At 52.0% G+C, this 16343-nt stretch overlaps 6 protein-coding genes across 6 annotated transcripts; 3 read left to right on the top strand and 3 right to left on the bottom strand.

The window, feature by feature from the left end:
• Positions 1-21: 21 nt before the first annotated feature.
• LDX57_002360 (putative proline permease) lies at positions 22-1473 on the top strand (the record flags this gene model as incomplete). Its single annotated transcript, XM_046084011.1, has 1 exon — positions 22-1473. The coding sequence occupies one exon, from the start codon at positions 22-24 to the stop codon at positions 1471-1473; it is 1452 nt and encodes a 483-aa protein (XP_045939974.1).
• A 2934-nt stretch (positions 1474-4407) lies between these two features.
• Positions 4408-7176, top strand: LDX57_002359 (putative PHD finger and SET domain protein; the record flags this gene model as incomplete). Its single annotated transcript, XM_046084010.1, has 1 exon — positions 4408-7176. One exon carries the CDS (start codon positions 4408-4410, stop codon positions 7174-7176), a length of 2769 nt encoding a protein of 922 aa, XP_045939973.1.
• A 698-nt stretch (positions 7177-7874) lies between these two features.
• Positions 7875-8687, bottom strand: LDX57_002358 (lytic polysaccharide monooxygenase auxiliary activity family 9 protein; the record flags this gene model as incomplete). Its single annotated transcript, XM_046084009.1, has 1 exon — positions 7875-8687. One exon carries the CDS (start codon positions 8685-8687, stop codon positions 7875-7877), a length of 813 nt encoding a protein of 270 aa, XP_045939972.1.
• Positions 8688-9051: 364 nt separating this feature from the next.
• Positions 9052-9396, bottom strand: LDX57_002357 (uncharacterized protein; the record flags this gene model as incomplete). Its single annotated transcript, XM_046084008.1, has 1 exon — positions 9052-9396. The coding sequence occupies one exon, from the start codon at positions 9394-9396 to the stop codon at positions 9052-9054; it is 345 nt and encodes a 114-aa protein (XP_045939971.1).
• Positions 9397-10509: 1113 nt separating this feature from the next.
• LDX57_002356 (uncharacterized protein) lies at positions 10510-11442 on the top strand (the record flags this gene model as incomplete). The annotated part of the gene is made up of 1 exon (XM_046084007.1): positions 10510-11442. One exon carries the CDS (start codon positions 10510-10512, stop codon positions 11440-11442), a length of 933 nt encoding a protein of 310 aa, XP_045939970.1.
• Positions 11443-13557: 2115 nt separating this feature from the next.
• Positions 13558-15944, bottom strand: flbA (developmental regulator FlbA; the record flags this gene model as incomplete). The annotated part of the gene is made up of 4 exons (XM_046084006.1): positions 13558-13704; positions 13757-13944; positions 14002-15130; positions 15249-15944. 4 exons carry the CDS (start codon positions 15942-15944, stop codon positions 13558-13560), a joined length of 2160 nt encoding a protein of 719 aa, XP_045939969.1.
• Between the last annotated feature and the right edge of the window lie 399 nt (positions 15945-16343).

Raw genomic sequence — 16343 nt, 5'->3', positions numbered from 1 at the left:
CTTTCCCATCCTTATTGTGTTATGGCGGTCGGTCCCACCCTCGGAACCGGGTTGTTCATCGGTTCTGGTCAAGCTCTCGCCGTGGGAGGTCCCGCCACGTTGCTTGCTGCTTATGTATTCATATCCCTCTTGGTATACTGTCTGACCACTGCGGCTGCGGAAATCGCAGCTCATATGCCCGTTCGCGATGGCACAATGCTCTCGCACACGTATCGGTATGGCTCGATTCACCTGGGCTTCGCTCTCGGGTACCTTCGCTGGTACACCTTAGCTCTTCTCGCCTCCTTTGAAATCATCAACGCGATGGTCAACCTGACCTTATGGGAGCCCGGCACCCGCGTGACAATACGAATTGCCATTGTCGCCGGGGTAATCTTTTTGTTTAATATGTTGCCAGAGAGGGTGTTTAAACGAACCGAGGCCTTCTTTACGGGAGTGAAACTTCTGACAACAATCGGACTGATACTTCTTTCCATTTTTCTGGCGGCTCGCGGGATCCCTGGTACCTCCATCCGGGGTTTCTATTACTGGCGACACCCCGGTGCGATAAATCGGTACCTGATGCCGGGCTATCTGGGACAGATTTTGGGTCTGGTACAATGCGTCCTCTACAGCACCATCATGTTCATCTTCAGTCCCGAATTGACCGTGGGGAGAGCGGAAACGGCCGACATGGAGACAGGGTTCAATATCTTGAGGGTGGCACAGATCGACAACATACACCTTTGCGTGCTCTATATCCTCAGTGCATTGGCTGTCGGCGTGATGAGCCCTTCAAACGAGCCGTTACTGACGAATTACGGTGCTGGCGCCGGCATGTCGCCGTACGTTGTGGGTGTTCGCAGATCCCAAGTTCCTACGCTCCCCGTTGTCGCCACCACGCTGATATTCTTTTCGTCCGTGGCCTCTGCTCGCTCTTTCCTTTTTATGTCATCGCGTACCCTGTGTTCTTTGGCCGAAGCGGGACACGCGCCGGCGCTCTTCAAGAACCGCAACGGCTGGGGAGTCCCGTATGCATCGGTAATGGCATCAGCCATGTTCGCGAGCTTCGCTTTTCTGTCCCTGAGGTTATCCGTATCAGTCGTCTTCAATTTCCTGCTCTATTTCATCACGACTTCAGGCTATATCTCGTGGCTGTGCCTGTGTATTGTTTACCTGCGCTTTCGACGGGCGACCAAAACGCAGGGGTTTGTCTGCGTACACCAGACCTTCATCCAGCCGTTCGGCACGTACTTTGCCATGTTGGTCTGCGCTTCGCTGTCCCTCGCCAACATCCTCATGACCGTGGTCCCGGCCCGGTTAACTATCCGGAACCCCGTGGCTGTGTATTTGGGAGCCATCACGTTCCTCTTGCTCTATATTGGACACTACGCGAAGGCTTCGATGGCACAGGTTGCCGCCAGCGAAACCGTCACCATGGAGCATTGTCGACACCCGACCGAGAACCCACATCCCAGCATACCATCTCTTTGATACTGAGTGCCCGTGCGGGTTTATTGGGTGGCTTCAAGGCGTGCGATCGAGGCGAGTGTCGTTCCGAGGAATCGAGCCACCAACCGAGTAGTATACTTACAGATAGACCCGTGATCAATACATCGTGTCGACAGACAGAACCAGCGAGTGTTGCTTTTGGTTTCGGACCAAGAACAGTTTGCCTCCCGTAGTATAGATTAGATTATATCGGTCGGGATTCGAAGGAGTAAATAATGTCGAGGCTTCCCGCTCAGCCTTAAGGCAGAAGGACCCAGGCATCCAGGCAACGACGGGGCCTCCAGTTTTTTTGCCACTGGGCAGCCCCTAAAAGTCCCCTAAAAGGCCCCTAGGCGTCCCTAACATGAGCCGGAGGTATTTAAATGGGTATTGGCAGTGTCACCCGAACAAATAATGGCCATCAGGGCGATATCCCGCCGGTAATTATTGTTGCCATCGTCGACCGCTTTGGGTTGGACCATCGTCGACTAGTAAGGAACGAATGATTTAATTAATTAGGCCCCCGTCCTCCCCCCTCGGGCCTTCGCGACTTGGATTTGCATCTGGATTTGATTCTGATTCTGATTTTCTTCGATTTCATCCTCTCTTCCTATTTCCTTCATTCTAATCATTTTCCCCGGACGATGTCTCGGGAAGATCATACTACTACGAAGTAACTAGTACTAAATTACTAGTCCAGATGACTTTTCCACGCTCCGGTTTCTCCCCTCTTCCTCCTCTAAACGTCGCCCGACAGCGACTGATCAACCCACTAAACTATGGAGAACCAGAATGGATCCCAACTTATCCCTCTTTCTTTCTCTTCTTTTCCCTCCTTCATTTCTACTTTTCAGGTTTACCATTCTTCCCTCTCTGGTTGCGTCCTGAATGTCTGGTTCCATCCGTCGCTCCTCATTTCTCGTTTATCGCCTGTGCTGTCATGTATATCGTGAGGACCTTGGCCTCCTTACTTCCTCTCGTTGCAGGCCAGTTGATTTGGAATCTTGTTCCCCGGTCGGGATCTCATCCTGTCTGAGCCATCCTTCCTGGTCATCACGGTTTCAAACATGGACGGGGACGAGCGTTTGTCGCCCCCCCTCCGTGTGGCTTTGCTATAAGAAGCATGTCACGACTCATCGACCAGCCGCAGGGCTGGCCCTGGCTTGATCTTTTTCTTTTGCTCATCTGTGTCTTTGCTCTCCATGACTAACCACAACCAACGGCACTAACTAGCTAACACTTTCTACTTCTTCCCCCTTCCTCACCTTTTCCCTCTTCTCTTGTGGAAAATTTTCTTCCCGTTGGGAGACTGTGGATTTCACCTGACAGGGACTACTTACTACCTAACGGACTAGTCTCCGGGGAAGACATGCATGATCTTGTTTGGTGGCCAGACCACGATTTCTTTTCTTTTCCTTTCTTTGCTTTTTTTTTCCCCCTTTCACTCTCTTCTCAACAACCACCAGTCAACAGGCTGTTGCCATGGTGAACCACTGACCTCAGGGACTCCTCACCCTCTCTCACCAGGAGACATGGGACTTGTTTACAGCAGCATGGTCGCTCACGCCTCGCAGCCGCCAAGGAGGCACCTCCCGCTAAACCCGAACAGGATCTTGGGGCCTGGAATACTCCATGTGGATTAGCGGCCCTCCCAGTTACTGAAAACGGACAAGCGGCCCATGAAACCCCGTGCCCAGGCAGCCCCAGGCAGCACCCGGCAGACCAGCCTGACTTCTCAGGCCCCTCGAAACCGGTCGATGCTTTGCTTCGTCATCTTTGCCGTCTGGCGATTTCATGGACTCTTCCTGTTGCAATATATGGGGGGGTTTTTTTTTTTTATCGGCATCTTGCAGAGACATCCAGCTCGACTTTCCACGACTTTTAGTCCTTCCATCCCTCCCCTCTCCATCCCCTTAAATTCATAAACCCATCGCCGAGTCACCCCAAGCTGCCTTCCCCCCGGAGCCAAAGCAAGAGCGGGTGGGAAAAAAAATTCGACGCTTTTCCTCTTTCATTCTGGGTCTTGGACGCGCCGCTTGAATGGCCCATCCGTGGCTTTTAGCCTCTCTCACGGCTCTCCCTCCCTCCTCTCTCCTTCGCCCTCTCCCTCGCCCTCTCTCCCTCTCCCTCTTTTCGCTTGCTCTCGACCTTTGTTCTCTTCTTCCCTGATCGACAGCCTTCCTCTTTTTCCGAGCCATCCTCCCCTCCGGTTCTTCTCTTTTGACCACACTTTCCTCGAGTCTTCTCTCTTGCTCTTCTTCGTCTTCTCCCCGTTTACTTCCCCTTTGTCTTCATCCGTTACTTCCATCCCGTCTTCTCTCTAACCACGTTCCTCTCCTCGACTTGGAATTCGCCCGAGCTCTCAACTGACCATTACTGTCGCCTCGTCGCTTATTTGATCTTCCCTCCATGCGATTCGTGGCCCGTCCGCCTCTTTGCGTTCATCGGTTCCCGATTCTCGACACCCTCCTACTCACCCACGGTCGCACGCGCCACAGAGCTCGACGACTCGATTAACGACTCGATCCTCGTCCGTCTTCCTTACGCCTCCAAGATACGATTCAGACCCCTTGAGAAACGATATTCTTCGATCCGCCGACGATTCCTGTGGTCCTAGGTCCTTGTGCGGTTGACTGCACTCACCCTCAGACTCTTGTTCTTCTCGTCAGCTGTTTGGGGACAGACCCTTGACCCTTTGGAGGATTGAACAAGCCCTCTGGTGAATCATACACTACACTGGTCGTGTTCATTGCTGTCTTGCTGCGGGGCTTAGCGTTTCCATCGACGGAAGATTATCGCCTGCAGTGACAAAAGTGACATGCGTGCTGGGCTTTGACGGGTTCCCCGTAAGCCGTTCGTCCGCCCGAGGCAGAAAAACATCACTCACCCGCGCGCTTTCCCTTTGTGCTTGCCTGAGAGGGGGTATTCTGTCAGATTATGACAGATACCTCCCCAGTCGCCACCACGCAACCAATCACGGAGCCATATCCGGTCACCGTCCCCCTGAACTCGCCGGTCGTCAACGGCGCCGTTTCCGACTCCGCCGCTCCTGAGGAGGAGGAGCCGTATACCATCAAATGCATCTGCTCTTTTGAAGATGATGATGGGAACACGGTCTTCTGCGAGGGATGCGAGACCTGGCAGCATATTGAATGCTACTACCACGGTCAGGACGTGCCAGAGGTCCACAACTGCGCAGATTGTGAACCCCGTTCGCTGGACGGCCGGCGCGCTACGGAGCGGCAACGACGCCTTAGAGAGCAGAGTGATGGCGGTGACCGTAAAGCCAAACGTTCTGGCGCAAAGTCTCAGAAGAAGAAGCCGAAGGAGCATGGCGACCAGGTGAACGGCTTTCACCACCGATCCGAGTCTGGTGCCCGAGACCATCATCCAGCCAAAAAGACCAAAACTAGCCATCGCGCTTCCGGCTCGATCAGCTCCATGTCCGGCCTTCCCTCCCTTCAGCCAGACGCCCGGAAGCGCTCTGCCGCCTCGATGAGCCCTACCAAACCGCCCGGGCCTTCAATCCCCCTCTATTCGAACGAGTTTCTCCAATTGTACGAACGTGACCAGGGGCATGCCAACATGGACAGCAATCTCTTTGTCAACCTACCCCTTGCTGCCGACTTGGCGTCGTGGGTGACGGAGCCCAGCGCGTTGGCTCGTGTCGCGAACGGTCGGTCGGCGCAGGACATCTTCACCTGGTCGGGGGCTGCCATTGACCGGTCTCGATGGCCGTCGCTGTCCACAGAATCCATTACCGATTCCCTTGTTGAGGTGGATGGCAAACACCCAACCTGGAAGATCCTCAAGACAGAAAATCGCGTGTGCAAGGACGAGATCGTCGGAGAGATTACAGGAAAGATAGGGATGCTTCGGGATTATTGCCTAGATCCGAGTAATCGTTGGCAGGAACTCCGACACCCGGAGCCGTTCGTCTTCTTCCATCCTCAACTCCCCATCTACATCGACAGTCGGCATGAGGGAAGCATTCTGCGTTACGTTCGGCGCTCCTGTCGACCTAATGTGACCATGAAAACCTACATCACCAATGAGGTGGAGTATCATTTCTGTTTTGTCGCCAAGGAGGACATTGCTGCCGATTCGGAGATTACCGCCATGTGGTATTTGGACCCTCAACTCTTCGAGTCCACGAATGGTGTTGTCAAACAGGAGTCCAGCGACAATGCGCAAGACCTGGCCGCCATCTGCATTAGTAATGTGCTAGCTCATTTTGGTGGATGCGCCTGTAACCCATCGATGCCCTGCCTGTTGTCCAGCGTAGATCGCCGACGGTACCCCAAACCTTTGGATCCCAGCGCCAAACAAGCCGCCGCTGCCAGGCGCAAGAAAACGAAAAGCAAGTCCAACATCTCTCCGCCGGCCACGAACAGCCGTGCTGGCAGTGAGACCACAAAGAACGTGGAAGAAGAGGATCCGACCGAAAGCCGCTCGGCGTCCGGCTCTGCACGAGGCCACACCCGGAGTCGCGATCTGACGCCAACTTTGCAGACCCCTACGGAAGGGAATGGCTTTGGGGACACCGAGCTGTCTGCACGGGAGAAACGGAAGATCGCAGCTGCAGAGAAAAAGTTCCAGCAATTGGAGCATGATCAACAAACGTCGCACAAAAGGAAGAAGCGTGCCAGCGGCCCAACCACCCAGACGACACCGGGGCCTCATGACCGACAATCCCACTCGCCTCCGCTGACCATTTCAACCGGGTCGACGTCCCTGGCGCGTCACGGATCGCCACGGAAAACATCTGGACAAAGCAATCCGCCAGTGCGCTCGCCCCGTGGTCGTCAACCGTATGTGGACTCTGCCATCCAGACCGAGCCGGATATTAGCGATGGACAGTCTCTGCCTTCCCAACCATCTCCTCGACGGCCCAGCTTCGTGTCGCTCACTCAGCGACTGCTGAAGCGGTGCTATTCGGATCGTGTACGGCTGGAACAAAGACAGCAATCACCCATATCGCCGTCTCAACAGAATCTCATCCCACATCTTGCCTCGCCTTCCTCGAGCCCCCATGGAGCACCTCCCACCGCCACGACCCCTAGTGTGTCTGGTGCAAAGGAAGACGTGGATATGAAAGACGTGGATTCACCACTGGGACTGTCTCCAGCGCAGCAATCACCTCGAGATCTAGAATCTTCGCCATTATCAAGCCGAAGCTCTGTCAAACCTCCATTGCCGCCTCCATGGCCCTCAACAGCAGCCCACAATGCGCGAATACCTGGAAGCAGTAGGGTCGGTGGTCAGCCTGATGCTCAGGGCCCTCTTTCCTCTGCAGCCGTGCCGTCCACGAGTCCAAAATCCGCCGCCCCTTCAGTCCTCTCATCTCCGCCTACCTTAGATCCTCCTCAGCACAACGCGGCCCCTCCTGGCTCTGGAGTAACGGCACCCAGCCCCGCGAAGAAGAAGCTCAGCCTAGGCGACTATTTGATCCGAAGAGGAACCCTGACAACGCCGACCTCTGAGAAGCCTCCTACCCCGGTCACCGCAATGCCCCCGCCGAAGTCGCCACCAAGTCATCCTGCGGCGAATCACGACGCAGCAACGACCCCTAAGGACAATCCACGTCCTAAAGATCAGACGACGAGTGATGGAGGTGCGGCCAAACCTAACGCTAGTTCCGCGGATGTCACCATGAAGGATGTTCCGGAGTTGACACGTCCGTCACAACTTCCACCTCTTTCATAATAGTTTGGGGTTTTCAGGATTCCTCCTGGGGAGGCTCATTTGACGAAGTTCTTTGTCACTTCTTTTTCTTCTGAGAAACGATTCTACTCTTTCTGTTACTTCTTCTTTTCTCTTCTTTTTTTTTATTCTTCTTTTCCAATACCAAGTGTGTAAATGATGGGGGATGGCGTTTTTCGTGGATACGGATTCTTTTGTTCTTCTTCTTTCTTCCCTTGTTTTCTATTTTCCCTTGGATTGCAAAAGGCGTACCGGGCGTGTGGAATGGAAAGCGGGTTACGGATATACTCTGGGACGTGTATGGCTAAAGGAATCTGGCTTGAATTGGGCCTTTCTATCGGTGATTTATGTGCAGCATCTGCTTCACGATTTGTCTTTACTACCCCCCTTTTTTTCGTCTTTATTCTTTACATTGTCTCTTTATAATTTAGTTATTTCTGACGACGTTCCCTGGCTTCTGGGACTTACGGCCCTTTTCTATGGAACTAAAGTCGATCAAATGATGACAAGAATTTTTTTATCTCCAGCTAATGTCTTGTAAGCTTTTTGTAGGAACCATTTCGCGATAGGGATTTGGGAACTCAGTATTGGCACTTGGTAATTGACTACTCTGTCCTGGCTAGAATAACCGACTTTACATAGCATATAACTAACTACACGCAGCGAGCCTTTGACTTTCGCATGGTTAAAACACACCCCTTTCAAACCCCAGCAGTCGCCGTGCCCGTCGCCGTGATAGCAGAAGTCGTCTGATCAAGAATGGGCGTGGCGCCCGCAATCAAGCTCGGACCGGGAATCTCATAGTCCAACGTATCATAAATATTAACCAGCAAGCCAGGATCCGTCGGAGTATAAAACTCCGTCGCAGACACGCCCTCGGGACTCGCCGACCCATCCCCGGTGATCTCGAGATTGAAACACTGCACGTAATTCTGGGCCTCGTTCACCGTGCCGGCGCTATGCAACGCGATCAACTCATGTCGGAGCACGTAGTTCCCCGGCGCAATGTCCTCGGGGATCTCCACGAGCCAGGAATTGCTGTTCTCGATGAGGAGGTCGTCGCCCCAGACGCCCGGCACCGAGGAGTCGTCGACGAGCCCGACCTCCGAGATCTTGAAGAACTGCAGGCTCGTCTTGTCGACGGTTTCGCAGGAGGAGCCGCAGTCCGCCAGGTAGTCTAGGACCGGCCCGTGGTGTGTCTCGGGCCAGTCGGTCCACTGTAGGTTGATGCGGTCGCCGGCGGCGACGGTGGCGTGGCCTTTGGCGTTCGTGGCGTTCCGGTGGCAGATTATGTCGGAGGAGGTGTAGTCGGGCGGCGAGATGAAGCCGTTCGCCGTGTTGGGGGTCCCCCATGCTGCGACGACGGGGGGGTCGTCCATGTAGGGGAAGGAGTTGATGTCCCAGCCTTCGTAGGAGATGCCGTTGATGACGATGTTGGTGACGTGGCCGTGGCCTGCGACGCGAGTGGCTGCGAGCAGGAGGGCCAGCATGGTCGTGGATCGTTTGGATTCCATGATGTTGGGCTATTCAAGCACAGACAAGCAAGTAAGTGTAGGTAGGTGGTGCTATTGACCAATTGGCCTAGAAGAAGAAAAAGTCCGCTGAAGTATAGAAAGAACCTCGACTTTTACGGGAAAATGACCACCTTTATATACGGCCTGTCTGGCCATATATGCCTGTTTTCCCATGCGAATTCCCCCCAGGCCAAACAGCCCCTCAATCTTTCTTTCCAACCCCGCTCATAGCAAGATTGTATACTCCCTGCCCTTGACGCCGCATTGAAACCGCCCAGACTGCACCAAACAAGGCGTCAGCCTTCCCGCGTGAGCGTAATAACCACCCTCCACGACCAATCTTCCGACTGGACGCCATCCAACATCAGCAGCAAAAACGGTGGGTCACGGCGCGCGAGCAACGACGGAAATAAATTAATGGCTTCGGCATTGATGTTGTTGTCCCGGGTTGCAGTTGGAACGGCACTTGGTCCGGGCCTAATCGGGAAGAAACGCACGGCTTCAGAGGGGGCCGTAGCTGGGTGGGATTGAGTTGCTCCGTTGGTGCAGATGCAGATGCATGAGCGTGCTTTGTGTATATATCATATGGGTTTTGCATTGTTTTGGCTCGGAGGGACTCCGGGTGGACGGATGGAGATGCCGAGTTGGGGGTGTAGTTGTGTGCATGTAGTTGTACATATGTGGATGGAATGAAACTGGATGGCGTCATCGCAGATGAATGCTCTTGATGCCGTTGGGCCAGACCCTAAGCATAAGTCAGTCACATGTACCTTGCTTATGAAGGGACATTGTGTATCAAGGAATGAGTGTATAATTCATCCGGACGAACCTGGGGCTGAAGCGGTATCTAGCCTAGCCAATGGCTAGATTCTGCGGGGAAGGGAGCTCGTCAATAACGTGCCCTGCCTCTCGATAATGCAACCAATCATTGGAAAGTGCAGCCATGAGTTTCTTTTCCAGAGAGGATGTCAGAGAAGATGAAGGTGTTAAGGAGTCGAAGAAACAGGACAAGTTGGGGGATGGAAAGAGGAAGAGGAGAGGAGAGGAGGAAACGTGACCTCCTCCTTTGAGTAAACTCGTGACAATCCTGCGGGGTCGCTCCGATCTATTTTCTCTTTTTGCATCTCTTCATCTCGACTACAGCTTTCAATCCTCCTCGTACTTGAGCTATATTCTCAGTCCATCCTCATGGCTTCACATGAATTGACCGAAACCCGTCCTCGGTCCTTCCAGGGCCACACCGACTCCCCCGAGCTCCAACAAGTGCCTTTAGCACCAGCTGATCAAGGCAAGTCGGCTTGGTTGATGCTGGTATCATCATGTATAATTCAATTGCCAGTGTGGGGTGAGACTCCAACCCAATAATGCTGGAGATATCCCACCGACTGTCCATGCTTAGGGTTCTCGCTCGTATTTGGTATCTTCCAGGAATACTTCTCCTCGCACAACACCTTGCAGGGAAGTAAAGGCGATCTAGCAATAATAGGAACCACGTCTACGGTATTACGTCCTCTCTATCTAGCAAATATTAACCCGTAAATACTGAACCGGGCATTCTGGCACATAGGGCGTTCTATACCTTCTTTCCCCCATCTCGTTCACCCTGCTCACGCGGTATCCTCATCTACAGAAGCATTGTGCCTCTGTCGGTCTTCTACTGAGCGTCGGCGGGTCTTTGGCTTCGTCCTTCTCGTTGACCGTGTGGCATTTGATCGTTACGCAGGGGGTTGTCGCCGCCATAGGCAACGGGCTGATCTTTAGTCCGTCGACCTTGTATCTGGATCAGTGGTTCATTCGGAGAAAGGGCCTCGCATATGGCATCATGTGGGCAGCGAAGAGCATCTGTGGCGTGGCGCTACCGTTTGCCGCAAGGGCTTGTCTGGAACAGTTTGGGGCAAGGACTACGCTGAGGGCATGGACTGTGGTGACGGTGCGTTTAACCTCCTCATATACTCCACAAAACGCCTGTTTCTTCAAACATAAGATCCGTAACGCTGACTACTTCCAGCTCCTCTCCACCCTAATAACCCTACCTTTCGTCAAACCGCGTATCCCCCCAGCCCCATCAACAGCTGCTCGACCCCTAGACCTGGCCTTCCTCAAGCTCGTCACCTTCTGGATGCTCCAGCTCGGCAACATCATCCAAGGATTCGGCTACTTCCTTCCAACAACCTACCTCCCAACCTACACGACCACGACCGCCGGCCTCTCCGACACAACCGGCACTCTCCTAATCGCACTCGTCAACGCCACCTCCGTCGTCGGCGGAATCGTCCTCGGCACGCTCTGCGACCGGTTCGCCGTCACGAACATCACGCTCCTATCATCCGTCGGATCCGCCCTCTCCGTCCTCATCTTCTGGGGTCTCTGTACCTCCTCCCCCCAAACCGCCCTCGCCCTGTTAACCCTCTTCTCAACAACCTACGGCTTCTTCGCCGGCGGCTTCAGCTCCACCTGGTCCGGGGTACTCACGCAAATGAAGCGCGAAAGCCCAGCCCTCGAAACCGGGCTCGTCTTCGGCCTACTCGCCGGCGGCCGAGGCATCGGGAACGTGATCAGTGGGCCGCTCAGCTCGGCGCTTATCAGGAAGGGGTCTGTGGTTGGGGGGAGCAGTGGGCAGGATGGCGGGGCATTTGGGTATGAGAGTGAGTATGGAGCGTTGATCTTGTTTACGGGCGTTACGGCTGTTTTGGGGGGGTGGAGTTGGATGTGGTTTTGTTTGAGGGGGTGGTGGAGTAGAGGGGATAGGATCTAGGTGATTTGGGTTGCTGATGAATGGAGTGAATGAAAGGGAAGAAGAAGAGGAGAGAGAGTATGTGTATGGTTGACAGTGATAGGGAACCGTTCATGGAGATGATATAGTTCAGTCTAGTATAACCTCATATAGTTCACAGACATAGGTATAGTCTAATTCGTCGAAGACAATTCAACGCAAATCCAAAGAGAAAAAAAAAAAAAAAAAGAGAGAGAAGGACGGAAGGACGAAAGAAGGAAAGAGAGCTAGGGAGAAAGAAAGAAAAAAAAGCAACCAACTCCGAAGAAAGGATCTAACCCCCCGGCCAAATTCGCCTTTACATGTCCCCAAAGTCAAATTCACAGCGATCAACTCCCCCCAATGCAATCATGCAATGTTGATTATGGCGTACATACATAATTACATACAGTACATAAGACAATGCGCCAAGTGACCTTAGAACCCCCGAAGACACGTACTTGTACTTTGTACCATGCATAAGCCAAAGAAACGACAGACATGATCTGGCCTCGAGCCAAGGCCAAGCAACACGCAACGTGGACGCCATGTGTTTTCGGTCTTTGTTTTTATGTCATCGTGAGGAATCTAACTAACTAGTCAATCCATGACACTCTACGGAGGTGGGGACCAAAAAGTAATGTTAATCGGACTGCCACGAGTTAGTAATATTCACAGCCAAGTAGTTAGAAAGATCTTGTAAAGTAATATAACCTTTATGTGAGATATCATATTATTCTCTATACCTACTTGAGTAATTGATCATATTATAAAGCTATTTAAAGCCTTCATTAAGCCAAAAACGCCTTATTTGGGTAGTAAATTCGATCATTTTAGGTAAATATTATGTTATAATCAAAGACATTAATATCCCCGGAAAGAGTATCTTTATATGAGGCATCATATATATAACACTCTTTACCAACTCTTTCTGCTTAGCCGTGAATATTACTAGTGGCAGTCCGATTACTTTTGGTCCCCACCGTAACTACCTACCTATTCTTACTTACTATCTGACATAATGTCATCCATGCTTACGCCGTACATAAAGGAAAGTCGGGGTCTGAGCTAAGATCTACGATAGTCTAGGATGGGCCGGTTCATGATTCTGAAGATTTATAATCTTTGTTCTTGTCTGTCTGCCTCGTGTCAGACGGGTTGCAAGCCCGATGATCACCCGAGGATGTATATCAATGACAAAGGAAATCGAACACAAAATAGAAAGAGAAATCAAAAAGGGTAATTGACGAATGAACCATTCGCTGGAAATCCTGGAAATGCAATGAAACCAATCGGATTATGTAAGAGAAATAGTAGAAAGTTGAGAAGCGAAGAAATTGCTCAATGCAGTGGCGTATGACAGCATATACATGAACTCTTGAAGCGTGGTAGACAAAATGCATGGGGATCAGGAAAACCAAGGGAAAAGAGAAAGGGGTCTTTAGAATCATGCACGTATGCGAAAAGAATCGAGGGGGAAATGAGAAAAGGAAAATAAAACGCCTCTCTAATGCTGGCAAATGTGCGTGACTCTCAGCCTTCACTCGCCGATTCGTCGAAAGATTCACAAAGGAAATGAAAGGAAATAAAAAGGAAAAGGGGGGAATAAAATCCACAAGTATGGGCCATCTCTATCGCATGATCCATAGATCGTAACACCTTTCATCTGTCATGATAACCTGATTACAAAAGAAAAATAAGGATAGCAAACCGCCGGGTGCCATGCGGCACTGGGATGTATCAAGTGCCCGAGGAAGAAACGTAACTGACGAATCCGGAAAAGGCGTTCGTGGCAAACGTAACTGGCGATCATGAAATTGAATAAACACCGAATCGTCGGAACGAAATCACATCGGCAAATTTTTGGTCGCGCAGTTGCCGATACACTCTCGGAAGGATTGTCGGGATCGAAGTAACGATGGGAGTTGTTCGCGGACGGTTGTGCAATGCCAAGTCCCACAAAATCAGCGCATCCAACCCCATGCCGTGTGATTGTCACACCAGGAAGCATAGTCCACGTCACCCAAATCCTGGAAGGTAGAAAGAAGCAGAATTGTGGTATAGGCAACGGTTGTACAGTTGAGAAATTCCCCGGATATACACCCGGTCTAGCTAACGTCACGATCGCGCCGAGCGGCTCATGGAGCGCTCAGGAACTGGGGCGGGCGTAGGGGAATAAGATCTCGTGGCGCCAATCAAGTCGACTTCATGTTCCTGGAGAACGACGGCGTACTTGGGATCACGCAAAAACTTCGGTATCGAATCCTGTGGGATGTTAGAACAGAAGCGAAGGGCGGATCCAAGTGAAGCGACTCACACTTGACATAAGCTTGAAGACAGAAGTCTGCGCCATCTCAAACAGATGCACCACCTCCTGAAGGCTTTTGAACATGGATTCGTCGTCGCCAACTGCTTTAGTCATACGGCTGGCCAAGCTGTTGCGCAGAGCATGGTCAATGTTGAGTTCGCAAGGCGATCCAGGAGCCAAGAAAGCGTTGTAAAGACCTATCAGATCATTAGCATTCGGTGCAAATCAAACGCAAAATCAGGGATGCAACCCACCATAAGCGGCAGCAAGCGTCTCGCGAACAGCGTCGGGCTTCTTGAAAGTGCCGACCTTCTCGGCCTTGTGGTAGGTGGCCGTGAATTCGGAGACGTCGAGGTAGAACGACAGGTTTTCTTCGCAGAGCGAAAAGCGCAGGAACTCCCGGAAGAGTAGCCGCAGAGCAGGGTCCCGAAGGATGTGGTTCAGGCGAGCGTTGTTCGAATCTCTCGGGATGCCCCTATTATCGTAGGTCGTAGTGTCGCGAGCCTTGTCCCGTGCGATCCACCCACAAACGCGCTGTCCGTGATCCGTGATTCCGTAAATCGCATTCTTGGAGGGCTGGAAGCCGACAATCGAGTTGTCCGGCAGCGGAACCATGCGGTCCTCCTGAAGCATCGTGATCAATCCATACTTGACGAAAAGCTCTGCGATGAGGACCGTTTCACGGCGCTCTATCGTAGTCGAGCAGTCCATCAACCAGTCAACGGCGGCCTTTCCGGTGAAGGTATTCAGAACAATCTTTTCATTGACCTTGCGTTCCTTGGCCATTTTGACCCCCACTAATCCGTTAGAATAGTCACTTAGCGAATCGGAATCGGAGGTGGAAATGCTGCTTTTCACATTGGGCCCGTCCTGGCCCGCGAATCGACGGAAAATAACTTCAATGGTGGCCCGGTCGTGCGACAGTTTGTCCGTATCGGAATCACGCTCCAGGTTGACCAGCTGCATGGTATTCCGGGGCGATTCCAGCACATCGATCACATGGCGTGCAGTAATTCCATTTCGCTGGCAGAACCTTTGCAGGATGTTGATACCCTTGGGGGTGAGCTGATACAATGCGCCCTTGAGCGGGAAGATATGGGCTGCCTTTCCATCTACGGACTCGATGAAGCGAGCATCGACGAAGCGTTGGCACACCGAACGTGCCATTTCCTTGGCCATGGAGAAAGTCGTGGTGGTTGTAGTGGTAACGATCCGGGAGGGGTCCTTGGGGTCCGGCATCCGGTTAGACTGGGAAAACTTCAGGGATCCAAGGTTGTTGATGGCTTCTTCTGACGTGAACGAATGGTCATATTTCGTAAATCGTACGCGATGCGAGTCCAACTTCAAGCTAACCATCAGGGTCGAAAAGAGATCCATGAAATCCTGCAAAAGTGACCGAGGGGTTAATAACAGTCCACCTTTCGGTCTTCGATTGCAGAAAGGGAAAGAACGGCAAAACGCCTGGGGGTTCCGCAATTTCTTTTTGTTGCGACGAACTTACCTTCGTAAAAGGACGATCATCTTCGGTCATACGCAACAGCCTCGAAGAGGTTTGATGCATTTTGGACGGGGGTACAGCAGGCCCGGACTGCGACAGCTGTGGCACTGAGGATGGGGCGTGCGGAAGAGTCTGGCGACGCCTGTCCAAATGTTCGGCGGCGGTAAAAGGATTCGTTAACGGTTCAATTGGCGCCGGACTTGAGTCACTACCAGCGCTACCGTCGGAAGGTGGCGGTGTTAAGGCAGAGATGCCAGCGGCTTCGCTGATGCTGACCTGGGAAGGCTTGCGCGAGTGCTTGGACAAGCTGCCGGAGGAGGCTGACGGACGAAGGGGATAAGCGGTGGTGCCTCCAATTGACGACAGGTTTGCGATGGCGCTGGAGGTCTTTTCTCGAGCTAGAGCAGCAAAAGAGCGGCGACTGCGGCGTGAGATCGAGCCAATTACAGAACCAGTGAAACCGGACGTGCTTGGGATGAACGAAGGAGCGGCGCTTGTAATGGCTGATTGAGTGGACGAGGGAGCGACAACGGCGGGGGTTGCGGAAGTAGGGTGACGAGAGTCGACCGGGGGGTTAGAGACCGGTACAGATGCAGTGGTTGTTGGAGGAAGGGAAGATTGATTGTGAAGATAGGGATGGTGAAGGTGAGAAGAGGGAGGAGATCCTTGGTCGATGGAAGTAGAGGATATGGTTGGCATTGAATAGTGCGAACCGGAGAGTGGGAGAGCAAGAGGGGGGTTTGTAAGTATGTAAGTTTGTATGTAAAATAAAAAAAAAAAAAAGTGAAAAAAAAAAGAAGAATGGGAAGAGGGTTTAAAAAAAAAAAAGATAAAATAAAATAAAATAAATAAAATCAAAAAGGAAGGGTAGATGTGGAGGATGTGGGTGTTATGGATAAGGGAAATTGGAATTCTTTTTTTTCTGTGAAAAAAAAAAGGAAAATAAAAAATAAAATAAAATAGAAGAATATTCAAATAAACTCAACAAGAAGGGGGAAGAAGGGGAAAAAAAAAAAAAAAAAGGGCGGGGTTTTTTGGAGAGTTGATCAAGTAATTTAGTACGTAGGCTGAGTAACAGCCACCACTAACTACCACCTC

Source organism: Aspergillus melleus (genome assembly GCF_016097325.1).
Source record: "Aspergillus melleus strain CBS 546.65 chromosome Unknown contig1, whole genome shotgun sequence".
In the NCBI taxonomy this organism is placed as follows: Eukaryota; Fungi; Ascomycota; class Eurotiomycetes; order Eurotiales; family Aspergillaceae; genus Aspergillus; species Aspergillus melleus.
This window is presented reverse-complemented; position numbering and strand designations above follow the sequence as displayed.